Raw genomic sequence first — 23,798 nt, forward strand, 5'->3', positions numbered from 1 at the left:
ACCAAGGCCTTAACCCTTCCATATATGCAGACGATGTCATAATACACATTCCTTACAATACCAATCTGACAGAATCACCAACGAAATCAAGCTCAGCCTGAACATCATAGACTCATGGGCAAATGCATTTCAACTAAAACTCAACAAAGAAAAAACTCACTGTCTTATCCTCTCATCCCAACACAGTGCAGACAACCCCGCAAACATCAACATCCCAGACTACACCCTTCCTATATAAGACAGCCTGAAAATTCTCAGAGTTACAATAGACTGCAACTTAACACTAGAGAGCCAAGCGGCATCCACAACAAAGAAAATGTTCCACTTTCACGTTTTCAAAGCAGGAAACTGGGTTGTGAGCCCTTGGATCACTGCCGAGGAGCGGCAGTGGCAGGCAAAACCACCCCACACCAGAGACTAGGCAGAACAGGACTGAACCCTGGACTGGAGTTGCAGCAGAGGCAAACAAGCAGGACTAAAGCAGAGCAGGTACCCTTAAACTTCACCTGCACTTGGCCACCTTTCACCAGGAGTTGAGCTCCTGGCTGCAGGTGGCCGGCAGGACTTACTGGGCAAGGCAGGACTGGATACCCACTAGGCTGAACCAGGACTGAGGGTCAGAGGGGAAAGGAGCATACAGGGGCAGCAGGGCAAGGAAGGGCAAGCTAAAGGGCAGGACCAAAAGCTGAAAAACAGCCACTAACGACACAAACAGACAAGGACTAGACACACAACAGAAGGCAGGGAAAGGACAAGCTAGGGGACAGAAACTGGAAGCTGCAAGGAGCCACAAAAGACAGGAAACAAACACTGACAAACAAGGGAAAGAACTAAAAGCTGCAAGCAGCCACTGAAGACAGACAACACAGAAACCTAAGCACTACACAAAGAACTACAAACAAGGAGCAAGACTAAGAAACAAGCAAACCCTAAACTAAACATAGACTAACTAGAAACAGGCGAGAACTTCAGGCAAGAAACTAGAACAAGGAAACAAACTCAGGCTGAAGTGCAACAAGCACCAACATACCAGGGCCTTAGACGATGTTAAGGCAGAAAGATTCCAAATGGCTAATAAGCCCAGCAGCAACTGAGGCTCAGCTGCAGCAATCACCAGGCCACTACGGAAGCTGTGCAGGGTCAAACAAGACAGTCAAATCCAGCAGCCTGGAAGATCCGGACTAGACTGGGCTAAAGTCTGGAACGGGTGATAGTCCATAGCAGCCACCAGTTCTGGCCACCAGAGGGCGAGGTGAGCACAGACGTAACATCCACTCAATGTGGAAACTCAAACGCCTGAAACAATTCTTCCCAAGGGATACATTCCGCAACCTGATACAATCAATGGTGCTAAGCCACATAGACTACTGCAATGGAATTTATGCAGGATGCAAAGTGGAGGAGTGGCCTAGTGGTTACAGCACTGGTCTTGCAATCCAGAGGTGGCCGGTTCAAATTCCACTGCTGCTCCTTGTGATCTTGGGCAAGTCACTTAACCCTCCATTGCCTCAGGTACAAACTTAGCCCTCCAGGGACAGAGAAATATCCAGAGTACCTGAATGTAACTCACCTTGAGCTACTACTGAAAAAGGTGTGAGGAAAATCTTAATAAAGAAATAAAATAAATAAACATTAAAGAAACTTCAGACCTCTCAAAACACGGCAGTTAGACTTATATTCGGAAAAACGTGATTTGAAAGTGCAAAACCCCTCCGCAAAAAACTGCACTGGCTCCCAATCAAAGAACGAATTGCCTTCAAAATCTGGGAACTTTGGTCATCCCCACGACGGAAAGCAGTTGAGGACACCCAAAATCGGCTTTCGATTATGCCAATTTGGGCGACCCTGGGAGAAGGACGCCCATCTCCAGATGTGTGTTGAAAGATGGGTGCCCTTCTCTTTTGAAAATAAGCCTGAAAGTGTCAAAACAGGATTAAATATGAATTAAAGAAGATATACCAATGGAGTAACATGGAACGATAGTGATCAGATGGCACTGTAAGGAAACAGTTAAAGTGCATAAATAGGCATCAAACAATATAAAAATAATATATTAGTTAAAAATTAAAAAATATTTAAAAATATATAGCCACTCTATATGTCAGTGAACTTTGGATAGTAAAAATATCTGGATACATACTTAAGATATTAAAACATTATAAAAACGTAGTGGAAATGCAATCAAAGTGACGTAGGCACTTGGATGAGGACAGTGCAACAAAATCTTAAAGGTAATAATCTGTCTTGGACCAAAAATAAGAATTGTCTAAAATGGAGTGCTAAAACTGTAGACTGAATGTATAAAATGTATGTGAAAGTATTGTAGCGCCACAGAATAACTCCTTCACTTTACTAGCTACCATCATCACTGACTCAAAAATAATCTACCTCTCTGCTAGTTTCTACATTTGGGGCCCTGTTTACTAAGGCGTGTTAGTGTTTTTAACGCGCCTACAATTAGCGCACGTGCTAGCCATGTAGGCACCTATAGGGATATTGTAGGCGCTTACACAGTTAATGCGCATTAAAGACGCTAACGTGCCTATAACGAGGCTTAGTAAACAGGGCCCTTGAAGAAGATATACATGGATTTTGAAAACTTCACTTATCGTTTTGATATAATGGCACACAGATTTGAAAACACGGGATATCCAAGGAAGCATGTAGAAAACGGATATGCCAGGGCACTTACTGAAGACAGAGATGTCTTATTATCCTCAAGACTGGAAAAACCTGGGCCAGACAACGTATGCACACTAAAATTCTCTCACTTAGCAAGACATATACAAAATTCCATGAGACACCATTGGCACATTTTGGAAAAACATGAATGTTAAGAACAATCGTCTAGTGATTGCCTATTCCGGTGAAAAAAATCCAGCCTTCCAGAAGTTCCATCAGAAGACCCAATTGGTGCACTATTAGGCCACACAAAGTGTGGGACTTGCAGTGTGTGTCCACACACTCTGGAAATCACACAATTTGTAAATCCAAGCACTGGAGAAATTTACAAACTAAAATATAACTCGAATTGTATTTGAACATCATCTATGTTGTACTGTGCCTGTGTCCTCTAGCCTACATTGGAAAAACCAAGAGATCCATCAAGACATGGATCATTGAAATTCGGAGCTGTTTAAAGAGAAACGTAGAATCTGCACCTTTGGAGGGCAGTTGGACACTCTATACAAGATCTTACATTATTTGTCTTCAAGATGCTGAAAGGAAATTGATGTAGAAACATAGCAGACAATATGCTGATATGTGAAAAGCAAAGATTAATTTTCCAACTGCAAACACTTGAGCCCCATGGCCTAAATGCTGACATTGACTATAGACCATTTCTTTGATTTTGAAGGGTCTCATTATTTAGCATTCACAATCACCCTTATGGTACACATTGCAGCTTCACACAAGGTTTTTGAGCTCCTAACTCATATTTACTTATATAGTTGTATACATTTTTAAGCATTATAGATGTTTTTTCTCTTTATCTTGGTACGATTTTTTATCTATGTTTATATATATATGCTTGTGTATATATAAACATTTTTAAGTTCACCACGTAATAGATGGGTTATTCATTATCTATTTACACAAGTAGGAGTACATTCTTATTCTGTATGTTCATCCATTCTCATACAGTTTCTCACTAGCATACATTTAAATATTCTGAACACTTTAGAGTTATTCTGTGGCGCTACAATACTTTCACACACATTTTATACATTCAGTCTACAGTTTTAGCACTCCATTTTAGTCTATTTTTGGTCTGAGATAGATTATTACCTTTAAGATTTTGTTGCATTATCGTCATCCAAGTGCCTACGTCACTTTATTCAGGCTTTATATACAAGAATCAACCCACACTTGTCACGTACCTGGAACATCAAACGTGGAGGCAGGAGGTTTCCCCTAACATACACTTCTCTCTTCAGCTCCGGTTGTATGCATCCATACACTTTGGGCGTGCCTACTCTGACGTCAGATGCCTTCAGTTTAAAACTAGGAGTTTCCCTCTTCTCTTTGCCTCAGCTACGTCTTCCTGGTATCTGGTGCATTCCTGCTGTTATTACTCCTGTTTTTCTTGGTTTTTGATTCTCTGCCTAGACCTGACTTCGCTGGATTGCTGACTGCCCTGACTCTATGCCTGGACCTGACTTTGTTGGATTGCTATCTGCCCTGACTCTGTGCTTAGACTTGACTTTTGCTGGATTGCTGCATGCCCTGACTCTGTGCCTGGATCTTACTTCACTGGATTGCTGCCTGCCCTGACTCTGTGCTCAGACCTGACCTTTGCTGATTAGTTGTCTGTCTCTGTCATCTCCTGAGTCCTGTTCCCGTCCCACTTCCAAGTCTTGCTGGCCATCTGAACCCAGGGGCTCAACCGCTGGGGAGCCATGGTTGCCGCAGGTGAAGCGTGGGGATTTCTGACTGCTGATCTTCGGATCAGCACAAGGGCTCACTCCATTCCTGGACATTGTGGCATATAGTTGAGGCCATGAGCTCCTCAGATAAACCCAACCCTCCTGACCTTGCACAGATGGTGCAGCAACAACAGTCTCAGCTGCCTCAGTTATCTGGAGTTCTTCAAGATGTCTGTTCTCAGCTCTTGGCTATCCGAGCTCAGCAGAAGGCTGTACCTTCTGTGATAAATAAGAGGCTGTCCTAGCCGGGGCAGGCCACTAGATGGCGCTGTTCCGCATAAAATGTCCAGGATGTCCGGGGTAGGCCACTAGAGGGCACTAGGAGAATAGGTGGAGGTCGCTAGGACCGGGGAAAGGTCCACAGGTGTAGGCAGTTATGGGCTGGGTCCTGTTTAGCTATTAACCACTTTCTACCCCACCTGAGTTGTAAAAGGAAAAGAAGAGAGCTGGTAGCTGAAGAAAGAGAATCCCCCTGGACAGATCTGGCTAAACCCTAGGGACTTGTGTTGGATTGTGTGCTCAAGGAAGAAAAACAGGCTGGGGTAAGAAGTCCCTAAAGCATTGGTGTTGGACTGTGTAGCCTCAGTACTTAGAGGAACTGTGTGTTCAAAGAAAAATAGGACTGTGTGTCCAAAGAAAAAGTAGGGCTGTGTGTCCCAGTACTGAGAAGCAGACTGCAAAGCCTGGGGTTAGAAGTCCCCAAAGTAATGAAGTTAGCACTGAGCCCAGGTATCTGTGTGGGGAGGCTCAGTGTGAAGATATGTGAATTTATAAAGTATTTAAGCTAGAAGAAGTGTGCCCAGGGGGCTGGAATAAAGAATTGCCTGAATATGCTGTTGGTAAGACCTGTTTAATTTTGCCTCTGGAGAACCAGGTCACCCTGAGTGTGAAAGGGTAGCAGGCTAATCTGCATATAATTTGCATACTGAGAACCAGCTCACCCTGAGTGAAAAAGGGGCCCAGGAGCTTGCGGTTGGATTGCTCAGGATGCTAAGAAGAGACTATTTAGAGTTCTGTTCAGAGGCCATAGGCCTGCTGGAAATTGGGAGCAGAAGCCTCATCTTCACAGGCAGCTGCATCTGTCTTCAGTTCTGCAGGTATGCTGCTTTGGGTTCCTGAGCCATCTCACTTTGATTGCTCTTCTGCAGCCTGTTGGGGCTTTCTTAATCAGTGTCTCATGCACTTTGAGCTCCAGCCCATGTCTTTTCCCACGGACTGCATTAAGGTGGTCTACGTTGTTTCTCTCCTTTCTGGGCAAGCCCTGGTCTCGGTCTCTCCCCTGTGGGAGCAGGATCCCATCCTTATGAAGCTGGGGGCTTTTCTTCAGCACTTCAGGATGAACCTGGACGCCCCTCCTTGGCTGCCAGTGATCTTCTCCTGGACGCTCCTCCTCGGCTGCCAGTGACCTTCTCCGGCTCCAACAAGGGAACCTTTCCGTGGGAGCCTATGCTATCCGCTTCTGGATTCTGGCCTCTGAATTGCGCTGGAACCAAGAAGCCCTTACTACTATCTTCTGGCAGGGATTGGCCAAGCATATAAAGGATGAACTGGCAGGATGAGATAAGCCTACCACCCTTGACGAACTGATAGCTCTCTGTATCCAAATCGATGTACGTTTCCAAGAAGAGCACAAGAGTGCGCCGTTCAGAGGTGGCCTCCTCACCTAGCCCCCCACTTCCAACGACCCCTACTACCTTCACTCACTCTGGAATCACCACTGGAGTAATCTGATGAACCCATGATGGTGGGGCGCTATCGCCTATCAGAACAGGAGAGGACCCATTGGCAGCTTAATAATCTTTGTTTATACTGTGGACAAACGGTCATTTCCTCAACAAATGTCCTCAGAAGTTGGGAAAACATTTAGGCCCAGGATCCTCGGAGAAGGTGTTCCTGGGCCAATCTTCTAAACTCCCCAACTGGTTGTTGACTTTTCTGGTTACCCTCCAGCGGACTGGGATTACCATTGAGACTGTTGCCCTCATTGACTCTGGGGCAGCAGGCAATTTTATCAGTGCTGAGCTTCTGCACCAGTATGAGATTCCTATGCAGTCCCTGGACACAGCGTTATAGGTCACCTCAATCCAGGGAGAGGTTATCTCTGGAGTGGACTCTCAGATATCAGTTCCTCTTCACCTCCAACTGGGAACCTTACACTGTGAGTCCATCCAGCTCCTGGTCTTGCCTCCTATTGTGCTAGAGTTCTCTTGGCTTCGTCTGTATTCACCAAGCATTGACTGGGGAACCGGTGACATTACCAAGTGGGGTCACCACTGTTTTCATAACTGTCTGGATTCTGTTCAGCCCATGCCTACGCTGTACAATCATGCCCCACTCCCCCTCATAGGGAATTTGACTGTGCCATTGATCGACTCCTGGGAAAGATGCCTCCACGAGGACAACTCTACACTCTCTCTCAGGATGAGTCCCAGGCCATGAAAGATTACTTTCAAGAAAACCTGAAAAAGGGGTTTATTTGACCATCTACTTCACCAGCAGGGGCGTGGTTTTTCTTTGTCGGTAAAAAGGATGGAACCCTCCGACCCTGCATAGACTATCGAGGCCTTAATGACATCACTATTAAGAACCGTTACCTGCTGCCCCCGATACTGGAGTTATTTGATCATTTACAAGGTGCCACTATTTTCACCAAGTTAGATCTCCAGGGTGCTTACAACTTGATCCGGATACATAGCGGTGACGAGTGGAACACGGCCTTCAATACTCATGATGGGCATTACGAATATTGCGTCATGCCCTTTGGACTATGCAACGTGCCTGCAGTCTTCCAAAACTTCTTCAACCACATTCTCTGGGACTTTCTGTATTCCTCTGTAATTGTATACTTGGACAAAATACTTATTTTTTCTTCATCCCTTCAAGAACATCCTACCTATGTCAGAGTGGGTACTTCAACGTCTTAGGGATAATCAGCTAAATGCCAAGCTGGAAAAGTGTTGTTTTCACAAGACATCTATTCCCTTTTTGGGGTACATCATTTCCGCAACAGGTCTGCAGATGGATCCTGACAAGCTATCCAGAAATGGCCACAGCCGCAAACTCTGTGGGCCCTACAACGCTTTTGCGGTTTTGCCAACTATTATAGACAGTTTATCAACCAGTATTCCCTCATCACTGCTCCCCTTACTGCTCTTACCAAGAAGGGGCGGATGTTAAAAATTGGACCTCCGAAGCCCTTCAAGCTTTTGATCAACTGAAGCAGGCATTTCTCTCTGCGCCAGTTTTACATCTATCTACCCTTCATTGTAGAGGTAGATGCCTCATCTCTAGGGGCCGGAGCCATCTTGTCTCAAGCGTCTGCAAACGGAAAACTCCATCTGTGCCTCTTTTCTCCAAGAAATTTACTCCAATTGAACGTAATTATACTTACGCCAAGCCCCCTCCCTACCCATCTTCAAATCCTTGCTCAAAGCCCACCTCTTCAATGTTGCTTTTGGCACCTAACCTTTATACCTTTCAGGAAATCTAGACTGCCCCAATTTGACTGCCCCTACTTGACTGACTGTATATTTGTCCTTTAGATTGTAAGCTCTTTGAGCAGGGACTGTCCTTCTATGTTAAATTGTACAGCGCTGCGTAACCCTAGTAGCGCTTTAGAAATGTTAAATAGTAGTAGTAGTAGTATTGGAGATCGGGAGCTTCTAGCCTTGAAACTTGCCTTGCAGGAATGGCGATACCTCCTTGAAGGAGCCAAGCACCCATTTACAGTCATCACAGACCATAAGAATCTTCTCTATCTCCAAGATGCCAAGCACTTAAATCCTAGACAAAGCCCGCTGGTCCTTATTCTTCGTCCGTTTTAATTTCTGCTTGACATTCCAGCCAGCGGAGAAAACCCAGGCGGAACTACAGCCTATGATAGAACCTGCATGTATCATCGACTCTGCTAGCCTCCCCACTCCTCCCGGACTCACTCCAGTTCCTGATGCGATGGGGGTATTTATCACGTTTGGCTGGGCATCCTGGTTTCCGTAAGAACCTACATCTTATTCAACGCTATTATCGATGGCCACGGATGATTCAGGACATCCGACATTTCGTCACTACCTGTCCTAAATGTGCTTGAAACAAGATCTCTCAGGCCAAACCTTGGGGTCTGCTGCAACCCTTGTCCATTCCTGATGCTCGTTGGCAGGAAATCGCCATGGATTTCATCACAGATTTGCCTGTTTCCGATGGTAACACAGTGATTTGGGTGGTGGTGGATCGTCTCTCCAAAATGGATCATTTTGTGCCCATGTCTTCTCTTCCCTCTACAACCAGATTGGCTCAAGCATTCACTCTTCACATCTTCCGTTTCCATGGTTTTCCTACACGGATCATAAGCGACCGGGGGTCCCAATTTACTTCCCAACTCTGGCGGACCCCTTGCTCCACCTTTTGAATCACCACACATTACTCTTCGGCATATCATCCCCAGACCAATGGACTCGTTGAGCGAACTAATCAAACCCTTAAAAGTTTTCTGCGTATGCATGTTAACAGTCAACAAGACAATTGGTCCGCCCTTCTTCCTTGGGCTGAATTCATGAATCCTCTAGAATGTCTCCTTTCTACGTGGTCTATGGTCACCATCCGCACATGCCTATCCCCATTTCTGGAACCCCGCAACTTCCAGCAGTCCATCAAACCATTCAAGAGATCAAGAATATCTTGAGGTAAGTTCAGACTCATCTTCGTCAAGCATCAGTTCATCATAAGAGATTTGCTGACTGACACCAACGACCAGCTCCCGTCATCCAACCTGGACAAAAGGTTTGGTTGAATACCAAATAACTTCGCCTTCGACTTCCCTCTTACAAATTCGCTCCTAAATTTATTGGACCTTTCACTGTCCAGTCTCGGATCGGCACCCTCACGTATTGCTTGCAACTGCCTCTCAAATCCAGGATACATAATGCATTCCACATATTGCTTTTAACACCTTTTCTACCTTCTAGATGGCACCCTGACCCGGTAAGACCTGCTACCCTTGACTCTGCTCTTGACCCTGAATTTGAAGTAGCAGAGATCCTGGATTCCAAGCGTCAGGCTGGCAGATTGTATTACCTGATATCCTGGAAACATTATGGACCTGAAGACAATTCCTGGGAACCAGCTGCCAATGTAAATGCCCTTGATTTGCTCCAGGACTTCCATTCTCAGTACCCTGCTAAGTCCGGCCCGGGACGGAGAGGGGCCCCTGAAAGGGGGATACTGTCACATACCTGGAACATCAGACGTTCAGGCAAGAGGATTTCCCTAGCATACACTTCTCTCTTCAGCTCTGGTTGTACGTGTCCATATTTTTGACGTGCCGACACTTTGGGCGCACCTACTCTGACGTCAGATGCCTTCAGTTTAAAACTAGGAGTTTCCCTCCTCTCTTTGCCTCAGCTACTTTTTCCTGGTATCTGGTGCGTTTCGGCTGTTATTACTCCTGTTTTACCTGGTTTTGATTCTCTGCCTAGACCTGAATTTGCTGGATTGCTGCCTGCCCTGAGTCTGTGCCTGGAACTGACCTCTGCAGATTAGTTGTCTATCTCTGTCATCTCCTGAATCCTGCTCCCGTCCCACGTCCAAGTCCAGGGGCTCAAACACTGGGGAACAGTGGTCATCGCGGATGAAGCATGGGGATTTCTGACTGCTGATCTTAGGATCAGCACAAGGGTTCACTCCATTCCTGAACATTGTGACAACATTTTGATTGCATTTCCATTATGTTTTTAAAAATGTTTTAATATCTTAAGTATGTATCCAGATATTTTTACTATCCAAAGTTCACTGACATATAGACTGGCTATATATTTTTAAATCATTTTTAATTTTTAACATATATATTTTTTATATTGATAGACTATACATTTTTGATGCCTATTTATGCACTTTAACTGTTTCCTTACAGTGTCATCTGATCACTATCGTTCCATGGTAACACGAGGTATCATACCCTATCTGTATATCTTTAATTCATATTTAATCCTGTTTTGACATTTTATATCTCAATTGCGGTAAATCAGTATATGCATGTGCAAGACCTATGTGTTGTGGCGCGATCCAGTCATTTAAATAACCAACGTAACAACAAGCTTTTTTTCGACACTTCATTCCGGTTATTCCGATGGTAGTTGGAAGTATCTCCTTCACGGCTTGGTGAGTATGCCACGTCAATAGTCCACTTGCATTTATCTTTTAATCTTTAGTGCATATCTTTCTGGATCCGCACAGCACTTAGTTTGTACAATGTACCTGTTAACACATAGCACTTGGTGACAAAATTATAAGATGGTTGCATCTTTTTTATTGCTGTATTACTATAGCTCCTTTCCAAGTACTTACAATAGTCATCAGCGGTTGCACGATATTCGGAAGTATAGCCTATAACAGCCATGTTGTCTTTGCTGTCTGTCGACATTGCGCTGCACTTTTTATAACTTTTATATTGATATACACTTTGTTGATTTTCCAGATTTAGGGGCAATACACTTTCCTTTTTTCCAATGTTGCTCAGCATGTGTCCATTAAGTACATAAGCATAAGCACCGCCATACCAAGGGTCCATCAAGCCCGGCATCCTGTCTCCAACAGCGGCCAATCCAGGCTTCAAGAACCCAGCAAACTCCCCCCCCCCTCAAAAAAAAACTTAATTCTTAATAATGTTCAATGGACTTTTCCCTCAGGAATATGTCCAAACCCCCTTTAAATTCCGTAAGGCCAGCTGCAACGAGTTCCAGAGTCTAACTACACGCTGAGTAAAGAAAAACTTTCTCCTATTTGTTTTAAATCTACCATATTCTAGCTTCATCTTGTGTCCCCTGGTTTTGTTGTTGTTTGAAAGTATAAACAAACGCTTCACATCTATCCGCCCTATTCCGCTCATTATCTTATAGACTTCTATTACCCTTCAGCCGCCTTTTCTCAAAGCTGAAGAGCCCTAACCTTCTCAGCCTTTCCTCATAGGGAAGTCGTTCCATTCCCTTTTTCATTTTCATCGCCCTTCTCTGCACCTTCTCTAATTCCTTTATATCTTTTTTGAGATGGAGCGACCAGAATTGGACACAATATTCTAGGTGCGGTCGCACCATGGAGCAATACAACGGCATTATAACGTCCTTGTGTTTGTTTTCCATCCCTTTCCTAATAATACTCAACATTCTGTGTGCTTTCTTAGCCGCCACAGCACACTGAGCAGAAGTTTCTAACGTCTTATCAACAATGACTTCCAGATCCCTTTCTAGGTCTGTGACTCCTAACGCGGAACCTTGCATGACAGCTGTAATTCGGGTTCCTTTTACCCACATGCATCACTTTGCACTTGTCAACATTGAACTTCATCTGCCACTTGCACGCCCAATCTCCCAGTCTCGCAAGGTCATCCTGTAATCTTTCACACTCCTCCTGCGACTTGATGACCCTGAATAATTTTGTGTCATCTGCGAATTTAATTACCTCACTAGTTACTCCCATCTCTAGGTCATTTATAAATATGTTAAAAAGCAGCGGTCCCAGCACAGACCCCTGCGGGACCCCACTAACTACCCTTCTCCATTGAGAATACTGACCATTCAGTCCTACTCTCTGCTTCCTATCTTTCAACCAGTTCTTAATCCATAGTAATAACCTACCTTCGATCCCATGAACCTCCAGTTTCCTCTGGAATCTTTCATGAGGCACTTTGTCAAACGCCTTTTGAAAATTCAGATACACAATATCCACCGGCTCCCCATTGTCCACGTTTGTTCACCCCCTCAAAACAATGCAGTAGATTGGTGAGGCAAGACTTCCCTTCACTAAATCCATGCTGACTTTGTCTCATCAGCCCATGTTTTTGTATGTGCTCTGTAACTTTATTCTTAATAATAGCCTCTACCATTTTGCCTGGTACCGACGTCAGACTCGCCGGTCTATAATTTCCCGGATCTCCTCTGGAACCTTTTTTAAAAACCAGTATAACATTGGCTACCCTCCAGTCTTCCGGTACCACACTTGATTTAAGGGATAGATTGCATATTAGTAACAGTAGCTCTACAAGCTGCTCTGGGACAGACCTTGAGAATATTTTAATAAGTCTTGCTATAAAAACTTAACACTTCAGAGCCTTTGGCTGTGATATACTATAGAAATCCAGTGTTCACCCAGTGCTCCATACACCATGGAGGTCATTCTATAAGGAGTCACTTGAAGTTAGGCAGCAAATATAAGCTTAAATGCTGTTGTTCTGGTCATTTATGTGCATATGTAAACACATCACACTTAAATAATAGTAATCCGGCTATGTGCTATTCTGTAATCCCCAGATTCTATATACGACACCCAGAGCTTGGATTGCATGCCAAAATCTGGACATGCTCCTGAAATGCGTGTGCATACTCATTGGCTAACGAGCCAATTAATGTCAATAATTGGATGCTAACAACCAATTATTAAAGTTAATTGGCACCCATTGAAATCTGCATGCATATCTGGCTGTGTGCCATTCTATAAGGCATGGTGCTGAGCTCTACTAGCACGTAACTCAAAAGGAGGCATGGCCATGGGTGTGTCAGGTGCATTCTGAAAAGTTGAATACAGCCTCAGTGCACCTAACTTGGGTGCCAGCATTTGCACCAGATTTTAGCAGGTGTAAGTCTAGCACCTAAAGTTAGGCACGGGAATCCGCAGTTAACGCGATTCTATAGTGGACACAAAATTATTGGGGGTGCTAAGCCCAGTGGAAATAACCCCTCCCTGGACACATACAAGGAATTTTCTCAATATTGGGGGTGCTCAAGCACCCACAGAGCCGGCTCCTATGGACACATGCCCTTTATAGAATCACACTTAGAGCTGATTGTTTCTGGTGCTGAATTTTGAGCTACATTTATAGAATTTCCCCCTAAGTGTGCACATATCTTCAGTAGCGTGGACGGGGCAGATGATGGGGGAGGGGCACACACTTATGCGCATAACGTAGAGAATTAAAAGTTATGTGCATATCTCCTAGATCTAGGTGCAAGCATGTACCTGCTGTATGTGCTTGGGTTTAAACACTTTCCTTATAAATGCCTCTTTATAGAATTGCCCTCCATATGATCTCATTCACAGCACACTTTGCCCTTCCCCATCCAGCTGCATACCTGTTCCAGGGTGACAATTAAACTGGAGGCTGGTGGCAGCTTGTGCCAGATTACCACATAGGCAGGGTATAATCCAAGCACACAGATCTGACAGGTGATGAGAAGAACAGCCATGGTAGCAGACAGAAGGCGGGGGAAGTGGGAGGGGTGGTAGCAGCTGCCCCATAGATGTAGAGCCTTAAAGGGCACCAGAAGGCTGTAGGAGAACATACAGAGCCAGACGCCCAGCATTATCTGGAACTTCCCAAGGCTGTAAAACAGGAGTTCAAACGCCAGCACAACCTAAACCTGAAGAGAGTGATTAATAGGACAGATTCAGATTCTCTTGACTTTGTAACAAGGCAATTTACCTGGATAACTGTAGTATTATACACACCCCTCCCTATACATTTACACTCATATATCTGCTGTATTGGTACATGCATCAATTGTACTTATCAGGGGGGGGGGAGAGGAAAGGGGAGGGCTCTAAGATGTGGATCAGGGTCTTTTATTGTATTTTATATTTCATGATATTGTATTTTATAATATTTTATGATTTATATATTGACAAGCTATTAAGCCCATTAAAACGGGCAAGATTTTTTGCAAATCTTCAAGATGAGTTACAATCAATTCTTATTTGTTAATGCAAGCCGTTAAGCCCATTAAAAAGGGGCAACATTTTTTATTTGTGAAATGTAATTCCCTTATTGTTGTAATATTTTGTGTGTGTGTGAGAGAGAGACACACACACACAGTAAGTGTGTGAGAGAGAGAGAAAAGTGTGTGTGTGCGCCTGTGTGAAAGAGAGAGTGTGAGAGTGAGTTCAGAGAGAGAGTGTGAGAGAGACAGAGAAAGTGTGTGTGTGTGTGTGTGTGTGCGTCTGTCTGAAATAGAGAGAGAGAGAAGAGGAAGAAGATAAATTTCTCCCTGCTTTTGTTTGTGTTGTAAAAGTACAGGAGGTAATATTTTGTTTGTGTGTGTGTGAGAGACAGATTGAGTGTGTGAGAAAGTGTGTGTGCGCCTGTCTGAAACAGAGTGTGTGAGAGTTCAGAGAGAGAGAGAGTGAGTATGTGTGTGTGTGTGTGAGAGAGAAAGTGGGTGTGTTTGCGTCTGTCTGAAAGAGAGAGAGTCAAGGAAGGAGAAGATAAATTTCTCCCTGCTTCTGTTTGTCTTGTAAAAGTGCTTCTGTTTGTCTTGTAAAAGTACAGGAGGTAATATTTTGTGAGCGTGTGAGAGAGAGAGAGAGAAAGTGTGTGTGTGCACCTGTCTGAAAGAGAGAGCGTGAGAGTGAGTTCAGAGAGAGTGTGAGTGTGTATGACCATCTCCTCCTGGCTTTCTTCTCTCCATGTCCCTTCCCCTCCATGGGCACATTTCTCCCCTTCCCGATCACAGTCTCCTCCTGTTTTCTCCTCTTTTCCCTTTACTTCCCCTCCATGGGCATTAGCTGTCCCCTGCCCTCCATGATCACCATTTCTCCCTTCCACTCCATGACCACAGTCTCCCTTGTGTTTTTCATCCCCTATTTCCAGCATCTGACCCTCTCAAACATCTCTGTCTCTGCCCTCCTTCTACCAGCAATTTTTCATGCTCTCCTGAATCCCTACTCCTCCCCGTGGTCCCCTTTCTCTCTCTCTGTTCACTCCTGAACCCTCACTCCTCCCCCCACCCAGTCCATGTTCTCTCTCTTGTTATACCTGCTCTTCTCAGCCCTCCGACTTCGTCTTTAGTGCTGCAGGCATGCTTCTCCTTTCAATCGCCCAAAACCACTGTAGCGTCCTTGCCGGAAACAGAAAGTTCTGTCAGAAGAGGCAGGAGGCTAGAAAGGCTTCGAGCACCTGAAAGGAACAGCATGCCTTCATAGCTGCAGAGCGAAAGGCAAAAATCGTAGGGCTGACAGGAGCAAGTATAAGGAGAGAGAACCACTGCTGCTGCCTACAGCCTCTGCAGTCTTGCACCGGATCCAGTGATTACTTCTTAGAAGCGAGACATTAAGGTTCTGTGGGTGGAGGGAGGGGAGAGCAGGATCGTCGGTGTGCTGGCTGTTGATTTGACCGGCAGGGTAGATCTGGTCACGTTTCATTTATATAGTAGGATTATTTTGCCTAGCCTCAAGTTTGCAGTGATTGGACCCAAAGTGTAGATTTTGCAGCTAAGGCTGTGGCTCCTTTGCATTCTGGGGAAAATAGTTTTTGGTCTTCCTTTGCCTCGGAGACCCTTAACATAAAAGTAGACCTGCAGACCCCATTTCCCATCAGGCATCCCGTTGCAGTACATTCACCCGCCAATTCCAGATTAAAAAGCACGCGTGTCAGGCTTCCCCCCCCCCCCCCTCGCTGCTTCGCGCTGATTGGTTGCCCCACCATTCTGAAGATGGCGGCGCCGGGCCGTTCGAAGGGGCTCGAGGAGCACCATGCTAATGACGTGAGGCACAGAGGGCGGAACCATGATGGCGGGGCCGGAGAAGAGGCGGTATGGCGGGATAACGGAATGAGGACTTGGTGCGGTGGGGGCCTCTGGGTAGCTCTGAACACGGTCTCCCTCCTTTCCCTTAGCAGCCGATTGTATCACTTGTCCGAGCCACCGCACGTCTGGTGAGTCTGAGGGTCGGTTTCCGCCCCCCTCCCCCTGTAGAAATCGGTATCGCGAAGAGCCCATAAGACTCCCAGGTACACTTCAAACGTCTGAAGAGATCTGCGACACGTCGGTCACTCTTCATTTATATAGTAGGATTGTTATGAATACATTGGTAGGATTGGGAAGGAATAAGTGGGTGGGTGGATTTTATTCATGCTCCCCCCAATATTGAGCAGGTGATGGTCTGCATTTTTTTAAATGCTGACTGTCTCCAGCTAAATTATTATTTATTTAGATTTTGCTCACACCTTTTTCAGTAGTAGCTCAAGGTGAGTTACATTCAGGTACTCTGGATCAGGGGCGTATCTGAACTGCGGCGGTAGGGGGGGCCAGGGCCAGAGAGGGGGGGCACATTATAGCCCCCCCCCCCCCCGCCGCCATTGCCGATCCCCCTCCCCCCAGCCGCTGCCATTGCTAACCCTCCCCCTCCGTTGCTCGCCTACCTTCGCTGGCGGGGGACCCCAACCCCCGCCAGCCGAGGTCCGCGTCCTCCTGCCGCTGCCGGCTGCCTTTGGTCCTTTAATTCTTCCATTGAAGCTGGCGCCGACGAAAGTTTCTTTTGAGTCTGACGTCGCTGCACGTTGCACGTTGTACGTGCAGGACGTCAGACTCAGAAACAATTTCTGAGTCTGACGTCCTGCACGTACAACGTGCAGCGACGTCAGACTCAAAAGAAACTTTCGTCGGCGCCAGCTTCAATGGAAGAATTAAAGGACCAAAGGCAGCCGGCAGCGGCAGGAGGACGCGGACCTCGGCTGGCGGGGGTTGGGGTCCCCCGCCAGCGAAGGTAGGCGAGCAACGGAGGGGGAGGGTTGGCAGCGGTAGGGGGGTCCAGGGCGAAATCTGCGGGGGCCCAGGCCCCTGAGGCCCCACGCAGATACGCCCCTGCTCTGGATATTTCTCTGTCCCAGGAGTGCTCACAATCTAAGTTTGTCCTGAGGCAATGGAGGGTTAAGTGATTTCCCCGTTTGGGGAGAAAGACGGCCATTAAGGGAAAGTGCATGGGACGGCCATCAAGGGAAAATGCACGTCAGAGACTTTTTAAATTTGTATGAAGTCTTTATTGAACATTTCTCAAAACAGTATCACAAAATACAGCACTCCAGAACAAGTAAGTCATAACATAACTGATCAGCAAGATCCTTTTTTTTTTTACGAGCTGGCCGACTGGCTTCCCCTCCTAGGGAAGGAAATTCGCGTGCAAATGAGCAGCTCATTTGCATGCGATTTCCTTCATGCATGCCCTTCCCTTACCGATTCGCTAAGGGATCCCTTGTCACCCTTGTCACCTCTCGTTTAGACTACTGCAATCTGCTTCTTGCTGGCCTCCCACTTAGTCACCTCTCCCCTCTCCAGTCGGTTCAAAACTCTGCTGCCCGTCTCATCTTCCGCCAGGGTCGCTTTACTCATACTACCCCTCTCCTCAAGACCCTTCACTGGCTCCCTATCCGTTTTCGCATCCTGTTCAAACTTCTTCTACTAACCTATAAATGTACTCACTCTGCTGCTCCCCAGTATCTCTCCACACTCGTCCTTCCCTACACCCCTTCCCATGCACTCCGCTCCATGGATAAATCCTTCTTATCTGTTCCCTTCTCCACTACTGCCAACTCCAGACTTCGCGCCTTCTGTCTCGCTGCACCCTATGCCTGGAATAAACTTCCTGAGCCCCTACGTCTTGCCCCATCCTTGGCCACCTTTAAATCTAGACTGAAAGCCCACCTCTTTAACATTGCTTTTGACTCGTAACCACTTGTAACCACTCGCCTCCACCTACCCTCCTCTCTTCCTTCCCGTTCACATTAATTGATTTGATTTGCTTACTTTATTTTTTGTCTATTAGATTGTAAGCTCTTTGAGCAGGGACTGTCTTTCTTCTATGTTTGTGCAGCGCTGCGTATGCCTTGTAGCGCTATAGAAATGCTAAATAGTAGTAGTAGTAGTAGGAAGGACTCTTCCGTGCAGTTTAGTGCACCTAGCTTTAAATCTGCTCCAGGGACCTGCATACTGCTGTCATGGAGCTGGCTGGCATAGAGGCTGTCAAAAAAATGTTTTAAAGGTTTTTTTTGTTTGTTTTTTGTTGTTTTTTTGGGTGGGAGGGGGTTGGTGACCACTGGAGGAGTATGGGGAGGTCATCCCCGATTCCTTCCAGTAGTCATCTGGTCAGTTTGGGCACCTTTTTGAGACTTGGTCGTGAAAATAAATAGACCAAGTAAAACCGGCCAAATGCTCGTCATTGCCGGTTTTCTTTTTTCCATTATCAGCTGAAGCTCATAAGCACGCCCACGTCCCGCCTTTGCTACCCTGCCGACACGCCCCCTTGAAGTTTGGCCGCCTCCGCGACGGAATGCCGGCGAGTGTGTCCAAAAATCGGCTTTCGATTATATCGATTTGGCTGCTTTTAGGAGATGGCAGGCCATCTCCCGATTTGTGTCGGAAGATGGCTGGCGATCTCTTTCAAAAATAAGCTGGATAGGTATTTAAATATCTCTATCATATCTCCCCTCGCCCGCTTTTCTTACAAAATATGCATATTGAGATCTTTAAGTCTGTCCTCATACACTTTATGGCAAAGACCATTGACCATTTTAGTAGCTGCTCTCTGTAAAGACTCCATCCTGTTTATAACTTTTTGAAAGTGCGGTCTTCTAGTCTAAGTATGCACGAGTGTTGTGTGAGCATTGGGGAGAGGGGGAGGGAGGGGCAGGAGGGTATAAAGAAAATAAGGTGATGGAAGGAGTAAATTGAGTTCATTTGTTTAGGCTGATTTTAAAAGTACCTGAAAGCTAAGAAATGATTTCCTGTACAATCTTATTAATGATTGTAGATAACTATTTTGCAAGCAGTATGTCAACTACATGTATCTAGCCCCCAGTATTCAGTGCCGGGTCATGTCCAAGCAGCAGCACTGAATGTAGGGGGTTAATTTTTCTGTCCTGGCCACTGAAGCTTATGTGGTCCCTGGCTGATATTCAGCCAGGGCCCACATAAGACATTTAGCTAGGCCCCAGCTGAACATCGGCCGGGACCTACGTAACTTATTTTTTTAAATCCTCCCTTCTCTCCCCACCCCCCCCCCCCACCCCACCCCACGAGCCTCCCCTAAAAGCAGGCCACCACTTCCTTCCCCCCAGACCGCCACCACTGAAAGCAGGCCATCGCCTCCCCCCAACCCCAAGACCGTCACCACTCACAAATCCCATCCCTGCCATCATCCAGAATAGGTAGGCCACCCGGGGCCCACCTGGAGTCCCTAGTGGTCTGCGTATGTCGTTGGGGCCATCAGCAGAGGCCACTTTCTCCTGCCCCTTGTGACCACCAAAGGAAAATGGCTGCCATGACCTCTCGTGACAGCTTGTGGCAGGGGCGTAGCCACGGGTGGGCCTGGACGGGCCCAGGCCCAGCCACTTTTCCTTCAGGCCCGCCCAGCGCCCACCCTAACAAGCCCCAACCCAAGCCATCTTTTCCTGCCTCTTCTGCTGGCTCTCCCCATCCGCGTGGTCTGTTTAATTTTAGTCCTTGAAGCGCCGTTCTCCCTCCAGGACCGCACCGGCGATTCCGATAGCCTTCTGCCAGCGTGCATCGTCGGGGGCGGGGCTTCTCCTTAGGTGCATCCCACCTCAGGACGCGCCTGAGAGGCCCCGTCCCCGACGTCTCACACTGGCAAAAGGCTATCGGAATCGCCGGTGCGGTGCTGGAGGGAGAACGGCGCTTTAAGGACTAAAAATAAACAGACCACGCGGACGGGGAGAGCCATCAGAAGAGAGGGAGGGGATGGCGAAGGGAGAAAGCGCTGCCAAGGTAGGCCGAGGGAGACAGAAGAAAATGCCGGGGGGGGGGGGAATATTTTAAAATTACTGTGTAGGGGTGGGGTTGGGAACAGCCCACCCAGGTTAATGCGGGGCCCGCCCAAAATGGCAGGTCTGGCTACGCTGCTGGCTTGTGGTACTTCATGAGGCTGCCGTGAGAGGTCACAGCAGCCATTATCCTTTAGCAGCCACAAAAGGCAGGAACGAGTGGCCTTCACTCCTGCTGCCAAGGACCACCAGGCACTTAGATGACAGCAGATGGAGGGATGAGACTGATGGCTGCCTGGGGGGAGGGGGAAGGAAGTGGTGGCATGCTTTTGGGGGGGGGGGGGGTTCGTGAGGGGGAAGCCTTTAAAAGAAAAGTTATGCAGGTCCTGGCTGATTTTTAGTGCTGGGACCCATATAACTAGGCCGGCCAAAGTTAGGACAGCTGTTGAGGTATCCTAAATTTGGTCACTTAGCTATGCAGATGCTGGCATTGAATATTACCGGTAACTTTATAACCCTGGTCTCCTCCCTAACGCAGCCTCCTGTACTGCCCCTAACCTGCCCCTTTTTCTGGCAGCATTTAGAGGTGATAATCACTGGCATTGCCCGCTTTAGTGCTGCTGAATATTGGCATATAGGCAGCCACAGGAGATTTAAGCAGCCAGGAGCCTCTCCTACCCACTTAAATCGCTTTGAATATCAGGGGGAGGGATATGTTTTATTGTATCAGACTTCATACTAGGGGCTAGCTACTACTTTTAGGCAGCAGGAAGGCACATGGATGGCAGTATTCTAGTCATTTACATGCATAATTAGCTTCGTATAGAATACCAAGTAGCAGGAAGGTATGCACTATGTTTTGATGGCATGTACTTCGCCAGTAGAATAGGCTCTAACTGCTCAAGCATGCCATCAAGTTTCTACTTTATATTACATACACAGAACATTGAATACACATACACATCCTTGCGTCACGCATGTGCCAACACACACACACACAGACTTAAGTTGTGCTCGAGACTCTTTTACCTTCCTTCATCGAAGATGTCCACAGCCACAGTGGCAATGATAAACACACAGAAAATGGCAATAAATATGTGGTAAATGGTGCGGAAGTGCTGCACCTCCATCAGTTCACTAGGGAATAGAAAGAGGACAAAATATCACCAGCAGCTGAGAGGAGGGGAGGAAGATGTCTAGAGTAGGGGGCGAGTATATTATATCCTCAGAAGAATACAGGGGACCAATTGAGTGAGGGAAAGAAAGGAGGAGACCCTGGAGCACTACTAGACCACAGCTACATGTACTCACTCCAAAATGGACTGTCGCTCCACAAAGACTTTCACTTTGTCCCCAGATGTTGCATGCTGCCTAGAAAAAAAGATTAGAATTATAAAAATAATAAAAGGAGGTTACCCCGTTCCCTATCAGAGCTATCAGCTAGCTTTACAATCAGAGTAGTCACTGGACATGGGTCAACCGCGACAGGATGGTTTCATTCTGTGGTGTGGCATATATTGACTTTCTTTTATTCAGGAAATTAGAAAGACCAGTCCATAGATGTCATGGATGTGATGGAAGAGGATGGCTTCAGGTGCGTAATCTCTAGTATTCTATAACATATATGCATAACTCCAAGGCACACCCCTGACCTGCTCATGCCCCTCCCATAGTCACGCCTCCTAGAAAATGAGCGCACAGCTTCTAGAATAGTGGCTAAGATCAGTTGTGTGCACAACTGCCAACTGGTGCCAATTAACAACATCTTAAACTAATAATTGGCTGTTAACCCCTACCCTTCTTAGAGCTTGCTGCAAGAGCAGATTGAGATACAGAGACTTGTGCTTTCCTTCTCCAATCATATACTGTGGGTTACTTTGAAAAGAGGAAATGGATAAAGCAACAAGCCTTTTTTTAAGTCAATTCCCCAAGACGTATGTCATTTTCCTTATTTTGTAAAGTCCTATATGCAACAGGTCCAGATTACAGTGAGTTAAAGGTACAGTGGGAAATGACTTAGGGCTTCCATTACACACATTGGATATAAAAAGTAGTAGCATAAATATTGGCAGTAGAACTGGTGAGATTAAAGTTTCATATTGGTGGAATGTCCAAGTTTGGCAAGGGATATCAGGCCAGTTGGATAGGAAGGTGAGAAGGGGATAAGGGAGAGGGAGAAGAAGGTGGGGCCATGGTGGTGGGGCGGCAGTCAGGAAGTTAAAACTGATAGAGTGTGATGAAGATGAGGAGTTATAAGGAAGAAGACTTGATCTCAGAAGTTAATGTATGGCAGTGGAATAACTAGGACCTGACATTTTGAGGGGGCCCAGACTTAATAGGGGGAGGGCACTAGGCTATAGGTGTGAATAGTGCTTGGTATATTCTTAAATAATGCCTTAGAGTGCACTTGATGATGGATTTCTAAGTAAACGTTCTGGCCAACAGCTGTCCTGAATCAACATAAACCCCCTACATACTTATGGAATCTTAGGAAACACAGACATTTTAAAATATAGTCACATTATCCCATAACTTAAACTCTGCCATTACAGTAGATTTAAGTCTGGTTAACATCTCAACACATCACAGTATCCTGCAAAATAATTTCTACAATGGTACATATCCTTCAACTTGCTTTATAACAAATATAAACACCACAATAAGCTGTATTAATAAAACAGGTAAATACCTTTGAAAAAGCAGTTTAAATATGTAGCCTAAGAAATCTAATATAAAAAATATTGGCCCCTAACACTGCACACTGGACTATTAAGCTATTAATATAAACATATTTTTTGCATCCACAGAAACCCCCCAAAGATCCTCCTCTAAGAACAGATGCAAAGCAGAAAAAGAAAATCACCACACAAAAAAAGTTGATTTTGGTGTAATCTCAGTAAAAAAAAACCATAGTCCCTCTCCAGTCCTACGCATATTGTGAAGTAACTGTAATACAAAGCCTACAAAAATCACTCAGGACCTATAAAGCTAATTTGCTTTACCATAACACCACTAATTTCCAGAAGTAACACATCAAGGATCCTTCCTAGGAAAACGCAATACAGTAAATACTACAGTGGGACCTAGAACATCAATATGCCTATTGGGAAACTGAATTATTACAGATGTATGAATAGAAGCTCCATGCAAATGGAGTATCTGGTCTTGGCTACAAACACTGAACACAAATAGACCCTTGCCAGGTACAGAATAAGTGAGCACAAACTTATAATAATGGATACGTAGACAAACATTAAACTTAAACCCCAAGAAGCCACACTCTACCAACAGTGTAACACAAGAAAAAGAGAAACAGCACTCTGAAAACTATAAAGAAAGCAATGTAAATTTGCTGTGAAATTGACATTTTCCCTTTACTGAATTAAGAATAAAATTCTTTCTCCCTTTGTCCTCTTGTTGTTTTCTTTTTTTTTCAATCATGTTTGTCTCAGTCTCCAGATCTGCTTTCATCTGTCTTTTCTTAACTTTCTTTACAAGTTTTCCGGTCCATCTGCCACTTCTCTCCTTTCCTATCTTTTTTACTTCTTTTTTTAAACCACATCTACCTCTCCCTATCTTTAGTGTCTCCCCCTCATTCTCTCTGCATCATTCCATACTGCATCTCCTCTCTTTCTCTCCCCTCGTTCTCTCGCTACCCTTCCATGAAGCATGTCCCCTCTTTCCCTCCCTACTCTTCCATCCAGTGTCTTCCATCTTCCTCTCCTCATCTTTCCAGTGTCTCCCCCTCTTTCATCTCTGTAGCCTTTCATCCAGCATCTCATCTCTTTCTCTTCCTATCCTTCCAGTGTGTTCCTTATTTCTCTCCCCAACCTTCCAGT

General features: G+C 45.8%; 1 protein-coding gene across 1 annotated transcript in view; it reads right to left on the bottom strand.

The window, feature by feature from the left end:
- The window catches only part of LOC115466732 (sterol O-acyltransferase 2-like), a 347,349-nt gene that overhangs the window by 231,112 nt on the left and 92,439 nt on the right, over positions 1 to 23,798 (bottom strand). Inside the window, exons 4-7 of the mRNA XM_030198190.1 lie at positions 21,271 to 21,330; positions 20,989 to 21,096; positions 17,805 to 17,811; positions 13,544 to 13,825 (exon numbers count right to left, since the gene is read on the bottom strand). Coding sequence (XP_030054050.1) covers positions 13,544 to 13,825; positions 17,805 to 17,811; positions 20,989 to 21,096; positions 21,271 to 21,330 — 457 coding nt within the window. The remainder of the gene's footprint in view (positions 1 to 13,543; positions 13,826 to 17,804; positions 17,812 to 20,988; positions 21,097 to 21,270; positions 21,331 to 23,798) is intronic.

Source organism: Microcaecilia unicolor, chromosome 3 (assembly GCF_901765095.1).
Source record: "Microcaecilia unicolor chromosome 3, aMicUni1.1, whole genome shotgun sequence".
Taxonomy (NCBI): Eukaryota; Metazoa; Chordata; class Amphibia; order Gymnophiona; family Siphonopidae; genus Microcaecilia; species Microcaecilia unicolor.